We start from the raw sequence: 17289 nt of genomic DNA on the forward strand, positions 1-17289 counted from the left end.
GCCCCTTGGTTTTACTATCACTTTCTTGGTTTGGACCATTGGAAAAAATATTAAGATTCGGAGCTCAAACCATTGGCTTCGTTTATCCGGTTTTTCACGTACTGTCTCCAGTTTGGGACTCGGCCGCCGTTGTATTTCACCCAATCCCACGTTTTCTTACGAGGTTTGGACACGTCTGTCACTATACTCAGTACTAAGTACTTTGATGCTTTTATTTTTCAGTGTTTTTATAACCTTCTCTGTTGTAAGACCTTGAAAAAGGCCCGGTTTTACCACACAAAGTTGTGGTAAATTTGTGATGAAGAGATAGGTGGCCGACAAACAATTGGAGCCGTTGGATTTGATGGATTTATGAGCATGGCAGAGTACTTGGGTTAATTATCATATTTGTATTTTTTGGGATTTGACTTCAATATGATTTTTAATCGTTGAGAGTGCGGTTGAAAGTTGTTCTATACTTCTATTAGTGATTCTAATAAAAAAAACACATATTATTATTGATTTTTTAATATTATAAATCTTTTTTAAATTTTTATTAAATTTTTTTAAAATTTGAGTGCAAAGAAGTGTTTTTAGTATTTTTTTTATATTTAGAAAAATAAAAAATTTTGAGTGTTAAAATGATAAAAAATAATTTCTAAAATCATTATCAAATAATTAGAAACGTTTTTTTTAGAATCATTATCAAAAACACTCTTAGAGTGCGTTTAGTAGTTATTCTAGAGTGCGTTTTGTAATGATTTTAAAAAACGTTTTTAATTATTTAAACACTTGATTGATAAAAAATTTCAAATGTTAAAAATGTTTCCTAAAATAACTGTCAAACGGACTTTTTGTTTTACAATGATTTTATAAAGTGTTTTAATATAAAAAGTGTTTTGGTAATAATTTTACAAAATATTTAATAAAAATTTTTTTAAATATTTCTAATATTTATAATACTTGAATAATAGAAATTTTTAAGTATTAGGAATATTATAAATATTTTCTAAAATTACCATCAAACAAACTTTTATAGTATTAAAAATTCACTTATGATTTTTTTTTGAAAAAATATTTTATAAAATATTTTTTTTAAAGTACTTCTAAAAAAAATATTTTCACTAAAAATACTCTCAATATAAACAGTATAAAATACATTTTTAATTATTAATAAATATGACTATAAGTTTGTCCTCTTTGATAGGAGTGGTTTTGTCACAAACTAATGCCTAGATGGTTTTGAAGTGATTGAAGAGATAGTTGAAGTCTTTCTCAATAATTAAAAGTGGTTTCTTATATATCATTGTTGGCTATCTTTGACTAAAAGAAAGTATTAAAATTTGATTTTTTTTTTCATATTTCATTCTATTATAAAAAATAAAATATATAAAAAAAATGAGTTAATTTTTTTTATATAATTTTTAATTTATATATATAAGAGTTATAATATATAAGTAAAATGAATTTAAAATAATATAAAAAAATTATTTATTAATTTATTTTTTTTTTATATCTTTCTTCAACATTTTCGAGAATCAAACAGAGTTTAGATGTTGGATAAAATTTTGAAGATCACTTTTTAAAATCTAAATTTAAATTTTTTTTATAAAAAATAATTATATATATTATTAGACTTGAGTAATTTTCCAATAAAATAGTATGATTATTGAGAAATTGTTATTCATAACCAATATTTTATTAGATTTATTTAAATTTTAACACTCTTATTTATAAAAACAATTGCCTCGCAACACAGCCATATCTTCCAATACCAAGCCCATAGTTACGTCCACGGGCCATCTTTATGGTTCTCATGTTAGAGGCCCAAAAGGCCCAGAATCCAAGATGGGCCTCGTAGTGGGCCTATATCTCTCTCACAGGCCTCTTTCCACCTCAGCGAATTTTCCCTCCATTTCAGGTTTAGAATCTCCTACAATCTTCTCCTGATGTAGAGGAGAAGAGTTCAGAGTTGTGAAATGGCAAGACATGGACAAAGCTGAGAGAACTGAGAGAAGACCACTCAGAAGAATCCCCCTCTCCGACTGCACCAACACAGCTGCTGCCGCCGTCTCCGAAGGCGTCCGCACCGCCAAGTCATCGACGGCAAAGTCTGTAGCCAGACCCACAAAGCCCCATCCCTCCAAAAAGAGGAAGCCCGAGCAGAATAGCTCTAGCAGGTCCGATACCGGATCCAACGATATCCGCAATGCCCCAAACCCTAGCTCCCTTAACGACGCCGTTTCGCCTCCGCCGCCCAAAGCTTCGACCCCTGTTCGCGCCTCCAAGTCTTCATCGAATTTGAGTTCTGGTGATTACTTCTCTCTCTCTCTCTCTCTCTCTCTCTCTCTCCCTCCCTCCCTCCCTAGTTTAGTTGAGTATTGTTGATTTGAAACCTAGGGTTTTATTTTTAGGGCGGTTAGCTTGAGGATTTGAGGAAGCATTGTCGTTCTGAGTGTTGAATCGTTTGACCATACTGAGATTTTGGATTTTATCGCTTTTTGGATTGTATGAGGTGCTTTGAGGGTGTATATAATTAGATTGTGTCTTCCTAATTCTGGACATTTTTCTTTCTGGGTGCTGGAAATTGTGAGATTTTGAGTGATCGTTGTTCCGAATGGTGAATTATTTTATTCAATTAAGATTAACAAACTGTGGATTTTAGTTTGTCATATTTCTTTGGATTGTATAACGCATTTTTTGGGTAAAATATTTAGATAATTTCTTCTTAATTCTGTTTGTTTGCTTGTTCTTTCTTTTTTCCGGCCTTTTATAGGTAAAGTAGATGATGATGTTTTTGAACCACTTACTGTCTACAATCGAAGAAATACTGCAGCAAAACGGAAGGGTAAAGAGAAGGCAGTGGCCGAGCCTTTGAGTTGTCCTCCTTTGGAAAGGATGAGGTACTTGGTACATCTCTATTTTTATTTGAGAGAGATCATGTTAATGATTGGATACATGAAATTCTTGGAGTTACCTGTTAATATGATGTTTAGGGTTAAATTTGATAGTGGTGTATGGGCTTTTATGCATATTGATGTGTAGTAATGTTTCTGTAATGTTGCCTTGCTCTATTATGGCTGATGACGTTAGATTCATGTTCAATGAACACAGAGAACAGAACAGGAGGGTTCTGGATTTTATTTTTTTTTCCTTTTTTTTTCTTTTTTCTTTTCTTAAAATGTAATTCTATGGGTGATGAAAGATCAATAAATTCTGTTGGTGGAAGTTCTAATGGATTCACTTGTGATGTTCAGTTGCTTAAAAAATTAAGTCCCATTTTGTGCTTTAACCACTGGTACTATGGCAAACAACTGAACAGTAGTTTGATTTGTATTTATTGAATATAGATCAGAGGGATGTAACCTTGAAAGTTGAAATTTTATGCATTCCTAAACTTGTGACTTGTGATAACATGTGATGCTTGAACCAATAACCATCTTGTCTAAATGGATATAAAATCTACATTTTGCTCTTGGTTTGGCTGTCTATGCATTGTATAGCAATCTTGTTTTCCTTTTGTCTAAATACTTCTCTTTTATGTTGTATTTATGGATGTTCTAGATTCATGGAGACGAGAAATTCTGGTTTTTTCAAATGATTAGTAAGTGTTAGAAGACATGGCACACATGATCTGTGTGTGTGAAAAAATAAAATGAAAATAATCAAATTTTACGAAAAGGTATAAGTCTAAACATGGTTGATTGCAAGAATATGAACAAGAGAGTAATTCACATAGGGTAATAGAAGGAGAGAAATGATAAGCCATCGGCTTAAATAATGGTTTGAATTTATGATTTTGTCCTGATAAATCTAACAATATTAATATGAACTTTGGGAGGGAGAAACAGTAGCACCAAGGTTGACACTAGGAAGAGAAAACAAATGATTAATTAATCTTATGGATTTTGGCATTGGCCCTAAAAAGTTTAATGGGTTGGTGGAATATGAGTGGAAAGAATAATCTCACAAAGTGGATATCAAGAAGAGATACAAGGGGATGCACATCAAATGGGGTATTGGCTTATCATGATTCATATTAATAACCAGTAAATCTATGTTACATCAATTTTTTCACATGTTCCCCTGCCTTGCCTACAATTTATACTGATACCCTTTTGTGTGTTCCTTGTATCCAAAATAGGAACGAACTTAATAAGGATGGAGATACTCGTGTATCCAAGTCATACACAGCTCCTAATCGAAAGGTTTGTTTTAGCACTTCACTTGTTATGATTTTCTTCTTGCTTTGAGCTGATGTGCTGATCACTATTATTGTTTTTTTAGATTTTTGGTTTTAGGTCTTTTGTAATTTATACTTGCATTATTCTAAGTTTTCAGCATGAACCAATTCTAAATACTGAATAGGATTTGTATGGAACCCTGTGTATATTGTCAACTGTGATGATCCTCCGTGCCCCGATGTGGTGATTCTTTGCATGAAGAATGGTCCCTATAGCATGATTGTTTGCTTCTTTGATGTCTGGTGGATAACCTTGGCCCACATTCTTAAAAGATGATTGTAACTTCACTCTTACTTGTTCACTGCAGATATGGAAACTGCTTATTTTCATAAAAGTGTTAAATATTCCTAGGTCAAGGACACTTGTAAACTTAAATTTGCATATGATTGCATGGAATAAAAGAACAATTTACAAGGGACCAGGCCTAGTTTCCAATACTAGTGGTATTGTGTTTGTCGTTTACAAGAGGTTGCACATGTCCTTGGCATTACATATTACCTTAGTGAAAAAGGTTATATTGTGCTCTTTTTGTTGGCTTGGGATTTGAAGATTCTGTCATTTTAGTTCTGAAAATGGAGAAATACCCTATGATCTTTGGAAGGGTTGTCCATGATGCACTGTTGTACATTGTATCATGTACTTTTCATCCCTCCAAAGTTTCCATTATTTGCAACATGCATTTCTTGTGAGATTTTACGATCAACAATGTGATCTCCTTGTGATGGTCTGCAGAAACAGCGTGTTCCCAAAAATGACTTGTCACAAGATTTTATTGAGGAGCAGAAAGCTTACTTTGCAGAGGTTGATGCATTTGAACTACCAGAAGAGGTTGTGTCTGACAGTGAGTTGGAGTAACTGGAATCCTTACAATAAGGCGGGTTGACCAATCATGGCACCATTTATACTCCTTGTTTTCTGTATAGTTAAAAATGATCTATTTGATGTTGAAAATGTCTAATGTTTTTCCAAAAGGTCTCACTGTACACACAACTCTGGAAGTCCCAACTCGAAGTAGTCGGTAAACTAATCAATTTGATCTTTTCTTAAGGTCCAAACGCAGCCAGACAAGAAATGGTAGCTCAACACAATAAAATCCAAATCGGTGTATTCATATTCTGTAATTTCTATTACATATGCTACTGATTTTTGTCATCTTCTCCACAACTCGTGCCAGGACAATCTCAGTTGGTAAAGGCAGGTGGGGATAGGGAGTTTCCAGATTTGATTCCATGTAACCCCCAAGAGGAAAGGTACCTTTGAAAGAAAATTCCCCATTTGTCAGAACTGACCATGATCCCTAATCAAATCATGTTTGGGCTGGCTCAGCTGAATTCGGTTTGTTTCAGTGCTTTTTCTTTCATTATAGAGAGCCCAGAACGATCCAAATTCCCAGGTCTCTTTTCAAGCTCAGGGCTTTCCATTCTGTGGTCCGTATCGTAGCACTGAAGGACATTTCCAGTATCTTCTTATGGTGCTTTGCGCCTAATGGTCCATGGCGGCCGAAAAGGTAAACAACCTAATCGATTGTTTGGCCCAAATAATGTATGAAGCGATGGTAGCAAATCCTTCTATTTCTTCTTCCTTTTCATGCTGAGTGTTTATGATATGACACTACTTTTAGTGCTTATTGCATGATGATCGACCCAGGTGCTTGCTTCATGGAATAATCGTATCACCTTTTCATCTCATCAGTGCAATTCCGAATTATAAACCACAGCTTTCTAAAATGGATAAAAGGAGGAAAAAAAAAAGAAGTCAGAATAAAAACTGAGGCCTCAACTTTGATACCAGAATGTGGCGTACATCAGTGGGCTAGTGTTGTAACGAAGTGACTGGTAGAAACCTGGGACCTTAAGGCCTTCAGGACTTGGGAAAAAGGCCATGATGATGATGGGATTTCAGGGAGAGGTTTGCAGCCGTGTATGCATTTTTGCCATAAGATTCCAAAACTCTCAGGTTCACATCATCTGTTCTGCTTGCGAAGTAAACAGTGTTTTGCATTTGGGGTGCTAAGAAGTTCATATGTGAACCTGTTCCTGAGAAGTTGTGGACAAGATTTCGAGTTTTTTCGTGGTTGGATCGAGTAATTCATCTTATGTTTAAAGTCATTTTCCTTCCCAGAATCAGGGGTGCCAAATAGATTGGCTTCTCACGTGGTTAAAGACCATATATCTCCCTCTGATTTTGACAGGGAAGGGGGAGGCGTGTTTTATGTTGTGGGGGGTGGTCAGTGGTGTGACACATAAATACATTCAAAGAGACGTGAGAAACTCGCAGTGCTGAGTCTCTATCTTGATGGGCAAAGCTTGGACGGCATTCCAACATGCTTAGGCTGTGGAGACCTATGGTTTAGAGTGGTGGCCCTGGCCTCAGTAGGGTTGCTGTTGCTGTTGCCATTGCCCTCAGCGCCATGCAACAGCATACCGAGGCTTTCACACTTAAAGACATACACCATCTTCAAAGCAACATTCTTGGAGAATATGTTGGTCGACGTTTCTTTTAACGCGGTCATAAGCTGCTAAACCTACACAAACTATTGCAACTTAGCATCATTATCATATGGTTATCAATTGCATAATCATCAGGGATTTTCATTATTACGGTACTGTCCAGGGTAGGTAAGGGAAGACCGAAAGCTACAGCTGAACGAACACTTATATATGGTGATGATTGGTCCAAAAATTATGGCATGGATCAAGAAGGAACTTTATTATTGCAGCCGCAGTATGTAAGCAATGATCTAAGCCTTTGGTTGAAGACAAAGGGCGAGTATCGCCCCACCCAGTGGGAAGTATTGTTTCTTGCACCTCCTTGACATAGGCCACCTTAGATTCTCTCCCCTTGGAAGATTCGGAAAAGATCAGCATCCAGCATTTAAACCAACCGTGTTTCGTCCATTCCTCAGCCCCTAGTCTTGAGCAAAGCATCAGGCACGGGAGATTGTGCTCCATTAAGGCCTTGGTTGCATTCAGCAAAATGCTCTCTCTGATTCGTTCTTTCTTTTGTGCTAGTTTGACGTCTGATTAGGTTGTTTTAAGTCAACCTAAACGCATTCCCCATGGAATCAAATGCATTAGGACTCTGCTTCCCTTTACCTTAACTTGTATCCTGATCAATATACCTTTCACTATCAACTTCCCAAGTGGCAACGATGAAAAAATGAATGAGAAAGACTGCATAGAATGCTAATTTTGTAAGCATTAGTCTCTCCACTGCATCCTTTCTTTGTCTCAGGGCGTTTGTTTCCATCAATTGCGTCAACTGCTGCAGTAGCGTGTGCAGCAGTACCACCACAAGATGTCTCTCTTAGCCGATACCCCCTGCAAATTCCTCTCCACACACAAATTCCCCCAACACCCAGAGAAATTAAAGTGTTGTCCACTATGTATGGAGGGTCAATCCTATGGGAATTTTCGATGTTGGTGTGCTCTTGAGCTTATAGAACGACCCACATTGTATTCTCTTGATTTGCTCTAGTGGCTCTAGAGAAAAAGGTAGAATTCACTGACTACTACTTATCCTCGAGTAATTTTTGGAATCATCTTTGGAATATGATCATGGGATGGTGGAATCATAATGATGATGCATGTGGGTCTGCTCTCCGACTTTGTGGTCATAGAAATGACAATCCCCCGTCCTACGTTCAAACTTTTCTGAAGTGGACCTGCTCCAAGACTAGAAAATTAACTTGATCTGAGCCACAAGGTTGAGAGAAAGGGAAAGGAAGATTCATGTGTATGGTATTGAGTTCAGGCCTTCAACCCGGCTCAGGTTTGCATTGCACTATTGACTTCTCCATGGACCATCTTGTTTCCAGATCTTTTCATTGTTGGGGAGAGTCGTTGTCAAGTGTAACAAATGGATATTCCGGTTCAGTGGCCTTTCGGTAGTGAAAGTAACTAGGGAGGGGATTAACTGTCTTTAAGACAAAGCTGAGTTGGTGCTCTCCATCTCTGCAAGTGGCCTCCTGCTAATACTAGCTAGCCATGCTAGTCGGGCTTACTTTATGTTCTCGGTTAGGGAAAAATTGAGCAGGATGCATGGGTTGCGGCTAGTTTTGCAACTAGCCACACTGTACTATTGCACTACTGCTGCATGGGGTCAAATGCTCAATCAACGCGTGAGTTCATGTTCTTGAATATGGAACTACTAATAAAAGGGTGAATACATAGTCTAAGTAATCAATACAAACTTTTTAATTATATTTGGATTTTAATAATTTCAATAATTTAACCAATGAAGAGAGAAATTCTAGCACCACACAAAATCAGTAGATGTGTGAGAAAAAAAAATTTTCGTTCAAGAGCCTCCCATTAATTTTATAGATTTAAAACAAACAACATTTAATACAATAAAATTCATTAAATACAGAAGAAATGTATATACATATATTACGTGATCTTGATGCACTTATTCTCAAAGGTCTCATATCGATCAATGCCTACACAATTCCTTGATGTTTATGGATGACATAATACTATATACGCTTTAGTGGATCATCTTAATCCCTTGTTTAGATGAATGAATCAATGCATATTCTTTTCTACCAAAAGTTATTTCAAGATATATTGTTCTTGAAAGCTAAGTGTGAGGGTTAAGGGATTACTATATTTTTTTATGTTTTTTTTCCTCAACTTAGAATATATACTTATATCAAAACCCAAAGAGATAACAAAATTCATGTATTTAAAATAGGAAAGAATGAGTGAACTTTTGAACATTCTATAAGAGAAGTTTGAATGCTACTAGGGTGTTTGAACATCCATTAAGGGAACATTTTATATATATATATATATATATATATATATATATATATATATATATATATATATATATATTCTTACCAAAATTTCACTTAATACACATTTAAGAGTTGCTCTTTAAATTTTAATACCTCTAATATATACATACTTTGAATCTAAGTTGGCTAAGAAATAACTTAAAATCAACTTTTATCTAATCTTTTTAAGTGATTGTAATCAAATTTACTAAATACGAAAGGAATGTGCATAATTTCACCAAATCTATATATACTTAGTCTTAAGGATCTTATACCGATCAACACTTATATTTTTCTTTCACATTTATAACATGGTACCTTGTTCTCCTTAATGGATCGTTGTAACCTCATGTTGAGTTAAGCAGATCAATGCAACTTCTTTTTTGTTGAAAAAACGTTCAAGATCATTCTTGAAAGGTGTAAGGGATGGAGTGTTAAATAAAAGATAACTATATTTTCTTATTATACTTCTTTTTCAAATTGGGAAACTAGTTTTTATATCAAAACCATGGGAGAATATATAGAGAGATTTTTAAAGTCAAATTTACCAAAAAGAATGGAGCCAACATTTGGGCATCCATGTAAAGGATGTTGAAATGCTAGGGACATTAATTTGAATGTTCCATGGATATTTAAACATCCCATGGCTAATTGATGTTCAAATGTCTCATGTGTGAGGTTCAAATGTTCAAGCTCCATTTCACACATTTGGCTTTGTTTTTCAATGTTCTTTATGAAATTTCACCCAGTACATATTTAATAGTCATTCATCAAGTTCTTATACGTCCAATACATACGTACCTCAAAATTGAATCGATTCTGTTAGGACGTCATTTGTTTTATCCGGGCAGGGCTGCGGAATATTTTTGGCTCTGGCCAGTCGTACCACCGAACTGTGCCAGTCAGGGGCATCACAGCCAAAATGGACTAGGACCAGAGTGGCCTTCTCAGGATTCAAACTTGGGTCCTGTAGGCCTTAAGGCTTAGGACGTTGCCCTCCTAGTACCATCTGAGCTACCCCATATGGTACCAAGAGGGCAACGTCCTAAGCCTTAAGGCCTACAGGACTCAAGTTCGAATCCTAGGAAGGCCACTATGGTCCTGGTCCATTCCTGCTGTGATGCCCCTAACTAGCATAGTTCGGTGGTACGGTTGGCCAGAGCCAAAAATATTCCACGGCCTTACCCGGATAAAACAAATGACATCCCAACAGATTCTAACTAGTAAGACCCTCGAAAATATGATACATCAATTCAGTACATTAACCATGGAATAAATCACCAACCTAATCTAATACATCAACACTCAAATTCCAATCCAATTAAGTTCTTATGAAATTGGGCTTCGTCTCAGAGATCCCTATTGAATGGTCTGGAGAATGATCTTGTCCAAGCATGCCTCCAAAAACTTCGGCAGCATATCATGTTTCTTGTAGTTGTCATATTTCGCATTTCCCTCGTCTAAAACGTTTTTGAGAAGCATATATAGATAGTAATTCCCAGCCGACAAAGCCAAGTTAAGCATGGAACTGAACTTCTAATTGTTTATCCAGAACCAGTTACTAACCTCTTGAGATTGTGCCAAACTGAGGTTTGTTACACAAGCTAATAATCGAAGTAAGAACCTTGCCTCACACAAACTGAAAAAAAAAAATGGGAGAAAGTGAGTGGGAGTCACAATCTGAAGATGGGGAGACTAATCTCTCCACCCTTAGGTGGATGAAGCACCCACGCTGGGGCCCTGCAAGTAGAGCATGTTTTCCATGTCGTTAGGATATTTGTGTTGACATTTTCTCTATGAAAACTGCTGAGTTTTCACACTGATCCTCTCACAAAAACCTCCTGTCCCAACATGGTATGGTAACTTTATGATCTTGAAACAGTTGAAGCTAACGAAGCAGGAATCCTGATAACTAAGAAGTGACCGGTATTGATCCATTTCTTGACTAAAACTACTTGGTGGATTGTGGCTGCTAAGCCTATGTTCATAATTGGTTGTACCTTCCTATCCACTTTCCATCATTTCTGATGAGATTTTTGCCTTTTCCTCCAATGAGATTTTCACCTGTTCCAAGGCCTTGAGTGCCTTATCACATTACTGCAGTAGTACTGGTAGTTTTCTTTTAGCCTGTTTCTCTTATGGGGCTGAAAGAATTAAGGCCCTTGTGCCGACATTGATGCATGATTACTATCATACTATGTGGGATTACCCCAAAGGTGCCGATTGTTAATGGTAGAAGAATAATGAACAGTGTGAACTGGAGGTTGAAGCCCTAACCAATAAGTCCTTATGGGAAAGGGTCAGACTAGCTAGTTGCACATGTGGTGCAGTCAATTTGGGGTTGTGAATCACACATATATATGACTTCACTGATATGGCACAGAAGAAGTACTAACACTACAGGATCGTTATTGTGGCTCCACACATACTGGTCATGGCCCTCAGATACTATCATAAAAATGGGCTATTATGGCAGTTAACCACTTAAATTCTTCTTTTTTTTTTCTTTTTTTTTTCTTTTTTGGCCAGCACAGTAACACCTTTGCCTATTTATACTGAAGGTTTCATCTCCACTTCCCAAATTATCTTTTGCTTTCATTCTCCATTTCCTCTCCTCTTCCATCAGACTCTCCTATACATTTTTCTCTGATGGAAGCCAAAGGTTACACCCAAGATGGCACTGTTGATCTCCAAGGCCGCCCAGTGATCGCCTCCAAGACTGGGAAATGGAGGGCTTGTGCTTTTCTTGTTGGTAACCATCTTTTCCTTTTGAGGTTGCTTTTCTCTGTGTTTCTTCATTTTCCAGAAGAGTGACCAACTTTTTCAAAGTTTTCGATCTAAATTAAACAAGTTTAATCTTCTCTTGGAGGTTTTTTTTTTTTTTTTTTCTCCTTTTTCTTTTCAGGAAGTGTTCTTTGTAAGGTAGCTATGAACTTACAAACATGTCCATATCTTCCCACTAAAACTCATCACTTTTGCAGGCTATGAAGCTTTTGAAAGGATGGCCTTCTATGGAGTAGCCTCCAATTTAGTAGTTTACTTGACTACACAACTTCATGAAGACAATGTTTCCTCTGTGAGGAATGTGAACAACTGGTCAGGATCGGTGTGGATGACACCAATCCTTGGAGCCTACATAGCAGATTCCTACCTGGGCCGGTTCTGGACTTTCACTGTATCATCCCTCATTTATGTCCTGGTAAATCATGACCTCTCCACTAAGCATCTACTTTAATCTCTGTATTAAACAAAGTGTCATCTGCAACTAGGCCATAAATTGAAGGTGAATATTTTATAGGATTCGATTTTCCCACACTGCCTTTAGCTTCCAATATATGTAAACCCACTTGTTAATTAGGACCACATTTACATCACCTACTCTCGAAGGCCAATAAATTTGATTGTTTCTGATTGTGGGACCAATGGCCAGTTTGATATTTGTTTTCTCTTCTTTTTTGTTCTTCTCTTTAATAGGACGTGCAACTTGGCCTCACCAGAAGCTTAGGGATTGTATTAGGCCCACATATTTGTTATCACATCTACTTTAAATTTAATACCGAGAAAAATATGTTTTGATGCTCTTAAGTGTATGGACAACGAACTTCAACTGATTGAAGACGACACGAATTTTTGTAGCCGTTGATAAAAACAAGAAGCAAGATAAATTGAAATATTAAGAGAAAAAGAGATTTCATATCATGTTAAAGGTTGATGAATGATTTCTTCCAATTTTCTACAAAGAAGAATATATTCTTAAGCATTTTTTTCTGCTTTGTTTTACTTGTAAGGTTTAACTTGCATGTACTTCTATGATGAACAATGATGCCCAGTAGAAGAATTTCTTTCCTACTAGCTTTACTTTTTGAGTTTTTTTCAAGTTCTAATTTCTGGGCATTTCCCAAGAAACTCACTTAAATGTCATCTCAACAGGGGATGGTGCTTCTAACAATGGCAGTTTCACTTAAATTCTTGAAACCAACTTGTGCAAATGGAGTCTGCAACAAGGCTTCTACTTCCCAAATAGCGTTCTTCTACTCGGCTCTCTACATCATAGCTGTTGGCTCAGGTGGAACAAAGCCCAACATATCCACCTTTGGCGCGGATCAATTTGACGATTTCAATGCCAAGGAGAAAGAGCTCAAGGTCTCATTCTTCAACTGGTGGATGTTCAGTTCCTTTTTAGGCGCTTTATTTGCAACGCTTGGCCTTGTGTACATACAAGAGAACCTGGGATGGGGATTAGGATATGGTATCCCTACAGTTGGTCTTCTACTATCGCTCTTCATATTCTACATAGGGACCCCAATATACAGGCACAAAGTTAGGAAGAGTAAAAGCCCTGCACGAGACCTAATTAGAGTCCTCATTGCAGCCTTCAAAAATAGGAAGCTTACGCTGCCTACACAGCCATCTGAGCTTCATGAACTTGAGCTGCAGCATTACAGTAGTAGTGGGAAAAGGCAAGTCCATCACACCCCAACTTTCAGGTGAGCACTGCTACCCTTACTATTACTACTACTACTTGCCATAAGGATCATTCCATTTATGAGTCTGACAGATACAAGCTTAATTCATCACACATAAGGGTGATTACATCTTTGTTATCTTGTGATATAGGATGATTCCATTCTTTTAGAGATGGGAATCTAAGAACATGGTCAGCTAGGACCTGATGAGGATTCCATTGTCCTTTTAACACATCTTGGGGTAAGGGCAGGTGAGAGGGGACCTCCCATTTCATGTGCATAACTAGGAAATCTCCTATGCCAAAGGCAAAAGTGGTGCTTTTAGGGTGATTGATAGCCATTCATTCATAAGTTCTTTGCATGTGCACTGTTTGGAGTACTCCTTTCAGTCCTGTTAAATGAATGGTCACAATCTTTGTAGAACAAGTTGTTCCCAGCACAGGAAGTGTCACATTGGAATGGTGAACCCCACCACTACTTCAACATCAAACAAATCATTAAAGAGCACCACCATGTCCTTCCTGTATACTTAGCATTATGGTATAAGATATTGCAGGGTAGATGGCCATAGAAGATAACATTATCACAGTCATTTACTCTAACTTTCCTTTGTATAATGGTTCTGCACATGATAGTGCAGCATTGCTAGAAATCAATGTCTATTCAATTCCAGAATGGGCCCATATCCAACTGCAATCACTTTCTACTGGGCAACCAAATTGACCCATTTCTAAATCAGAAACATGGGGTTAATGCATGTGCAAACAAAGCATAGCTTCCATAGGAAATAACACTACAATCACTGGATGAAGTCTTTTCATTAGGTAAGACATAATGTAGGAGTCCTGTTGATTAGGTGAACAGGTTATGGAATGATTGCCATTGTTGGACACAGGAAATTGGAGGATCATTGGACAAGATACCATTTTCAATTAAAAGGTAGCCCTAGTAATGGGCTCCTTTAAAATTGATGTCAACTGTAGTTTGTCTACTTGATAGTAAACCATTGACCTTATACATGGAAAAGTGGTAGACTTGTAATCAACCACCTGTGATTGCAGTGCAGGTTGCTGTTAATTGTATTGATAAATGCTAAGGCAATTAAGTCATACCACATTATGGAACTAACTGAAGACAATTTGACATTTTGTCCTCAGTTTCCTGGACAAGGCTGCAATAAAAGAAGGCAACATGGGTACCACAAGGCCCCCCTGCACAGTGACTCAAGTGGAAGGAACCAAGCTTGTTTTTGGGATGATCATGATATGGCTAGTAACTCTAATCCCTAGTACCATCTGGGCACAAATCAACACTCTGTTTGTCAAACAGGGTACCACTTTGGACCGGCACCTTGGCTCAAGCTTCCGAATTCCAGCAGCCTCCCTAGGGAGCTTTGTTACCCTCTCCATGCTCCTCTCTGTGCCAATGTATGACCGCTACTTTGTGCCTCTCATGCGTCGTAAAACTGGGAATCCTAGGGGAATCACATTGCTTCAAAGGATTGGCATAGGATTTATGCTCCAAGTTATAGCTGTTGCAATCGCCTATGGTGTGGAGCTCAGGAGGATGCATGTCATAAGAATTCACCAAGTTGTAGGGCCTAAAGAAGTTGTCCCCATGAGCATATTTTGGCTACTGCCCCAATATGTTCTGATAGGAATTGGAGACGTGTTTAACGCCATTGGATTGCTGGAGTTCTTCTATGATCAGTCTCCAGAAGACATGCAGAGCCTTGGTACTACATTCTTCACAAGTGGGATAGGTGTTGGGAACTTCTTGAACAGCTTTTTGGTGACAGTGGTGGACAAAATCACAAGGAGAGGAGGTGGGAAGAGTTGGATTGGGAAAAACCTGAATGACACTCACTTGGATTACTACTATGGATTCCTTTTGGTCATATCTGCCCTCAATTTAGGGGCTTTTCTTTGGGCATCAGGTAAGTATATTTACAAAAGGGAAAACATAGAAGTGTATGTGGATGGTGTTCAAGTGGAAAGCAAAGCCTTGGACACATCCCCTCTAGCTATACAAGTATGAAGAAATTCCAGGGCTGTGGAAGAGCCTATAAGCTTAATTTTCTTTGTAACATTGAGTACAACACTTAATGCCTTTGATTGCTTGTTTTGCTCAGTTGTGTAATATCTACTATGCAAGAATGTATCATAACTTTGATCATCATCTAATAAGGCTCTAGTTCAGATTATTATCATCATTAACTTTAGTGCAAAATGAAGAGCTCGTGGAGTGATGCAGTCATTTCTACTTGCGTAACACTCAAATTTAAATTTTTTTTCTCATACTCTATTATCAAAATCTTCAAAATGCAAAGGAGATACCCGGGTTTGAGCTTGTGTGACTACTTATGGAATGAAAATTTTATTGGAGCATCTAGTCTCTGGTAGCACTAGGAGATTCTTTTTGAGGGAAAGTTCATAAAAGACTTGTACTTGTGGGAAAGTGCAGCTTTCACTCTATCTAAAAGGAAGAAAATAAAATGATGTAAAGTCTCCTGGTATTGTACTAGAGACCTGGTTCATGGGCAAGGGTTGTAATCCATGGTTGCCTTCGAACCAAACTTAGAAGTACTTCTCCAAGGGAGAAAAAAAGGGCATTTGGATGTTTAAAGTTTAGAAACATGCTTATTACTAAACCTATATCGATCTGTTAGAAGCCAAAGTAGTTAAAAATAAGCATCATACAGTTCTGAAAGCAAGCCTAGATCACATTAGTTAACAGGGAACACTCTTCTGGTTTGAAAATGATCAACATATAAGACATTATCATCCATTATTATATAATTCTCTCAGTTCTCAACCGGTGATTTTTTTTTTTTTCTTTTTTGGAGAATTTTTTATAGCAGTGATGTTGTCGTTCAACTACAAGGCCAAAGCTAAGACACTGCATAATTGTTTTGTAAGATCAGGCCTGCCCATCTGTTAATCATCCTATTATAACAACAACGAGAACATGTTATCCTTTCATGCCAAAATTTCTTCAGTAGCTTACCTACCAAAAAGAAATTTAAGCCTCATTTAGTCATTTAACAGCTTCTTTTTTCAGTTTACTTTTCTGAGAATGGACCCCTCATGTCACCAACAAGAGTTGGAATAACCATTGAAGCAAAGTTCATGTACTGTTTGATTAACTGAATAGTTCTAACAAGTCATTTGAATCGTCCCCTGCCACAAATTTCTTCAGCATCCTAGCCCCATTGGTGTGCTGACTCATTGGTCTAAGTAGATTACAATGGCTCCATTAAATAAAAAATCAGGACAGGGCAGAAGCTCTGAAACTTTGCACATTCTTCCCCACATGCTGATTTAGTGGAAGGTCCATGCTTGGGCCTAGGGCCACTGAGTTCTTTTCCCCATACAAGAAGACAAATGACTCCCCCCCACAGTACCAGATGATGGCCACTGAGAAACCTTTCTTTCCTTCTTTTTTTTTTTTTTGATATGGATATGGTTTATCCAGATACCCTTTTCTGTGTATCGTGCCATCACAGTAATAACACAATCACTATCATTTGGCTTAGTCAATAGATATGACAAATACATAAAAATTATGCTGCTAGTCTTCTTGTTATCTTTGAATGATTCATATCATTTACTCTACAGTCTTCTCTTAATCCTTCTTATGGAGACTCACTTTAAGTAGTTGTCATTGAATAATTTCTTTTTTCGGGTTAGGCAACAGGTCACAACAGTCTGATTGAACAACCATCAAGGATCTTGAATCCCAATTTTTTTTATTGAATCATACTTTCACTTTCTGCAAAAGCTTGTCTGCAGAAAGCAAGAAAAGATAAAAGTTATTTCCT

At 37.2% G+C, this 17289-nt stretch overlaps 2 protein-coding genes across 3 annotated transcripts; both read left to right on the plus strand.

Annotated features, from left to right (window-relative positions):
* The first annotated feature begins 1876 nt into the window (after positions 1 to 1876).
* LOC100250135 (uncharacterized) lies at positions 1877 to 5339 on the plus strand. Its single transcript, XM_002274229.4, has 4 exons — positions 1877 to 2290; positions 2756 to 2882; positions 4124 to 4187; positions 4956 to 5339. Exons 1-4 carry the CDS (start codon positions 1969 to 1971, stop codon positions 5076 to 5078), a joined length of 636 nt encoding a protein of 211 aa, XP_002274265.1. The 5' UTR covers positions 1877 to 1968; the 3' UTR covers positions 5079 to 5339.
* Positions 5340 to 11548: 6209 nt separating this feature from the next.
* Positions 11549 to 15681, plus strand: LOC100262166 (protein NRT1/ PTR FAMILY 5.1). Of its 2 annotated transcripts, XM_002278944.4 has the most exons (4): positions 11549 to 11755; positions 11985 to 12202; positions 12934 to 13490; positions 14627 to 15681. In XM_002278944.4, the coding sequence occupies exons 1-4, from the start codon at positions 11653 to 11655 to the stop codon at positions 15504 to 15506; spliced, it is 1758 nt and encodes a 585-aa protein (XP_002278980.1). In that variant the 5' UTR covers positions 11549 to 11652; the 3' UTR covers positions 15507 to 15681. The 2 variants fall into 2 exon arrangements, with proteins under 2 accessions (XP_002278980.1, XP_010658201.1); XM_010659899.3 differs by lacking the exons at positions 11549 to 11755; positions 11985 to 12202 and adding an exon at positions 12705 to 12786.
* The last annotated feature ends 1608 nt before the right edge of the window (positions 15682 to 17289 follow it).

This window comes from Vitis vinifera, chromosome 13, assembly GCF_030704535.1.
Source record: "Vitis vinifera cultivar Pinot Noir 40024 chromosome 13, ASM3070453v1".
NCBI classification, from domain to species: Eukaryota; Viridiplantae; Streptophyta; class Magnoliopsida; order Vitales; family Vitaceae; genus Vitis; species Vitis vinifera.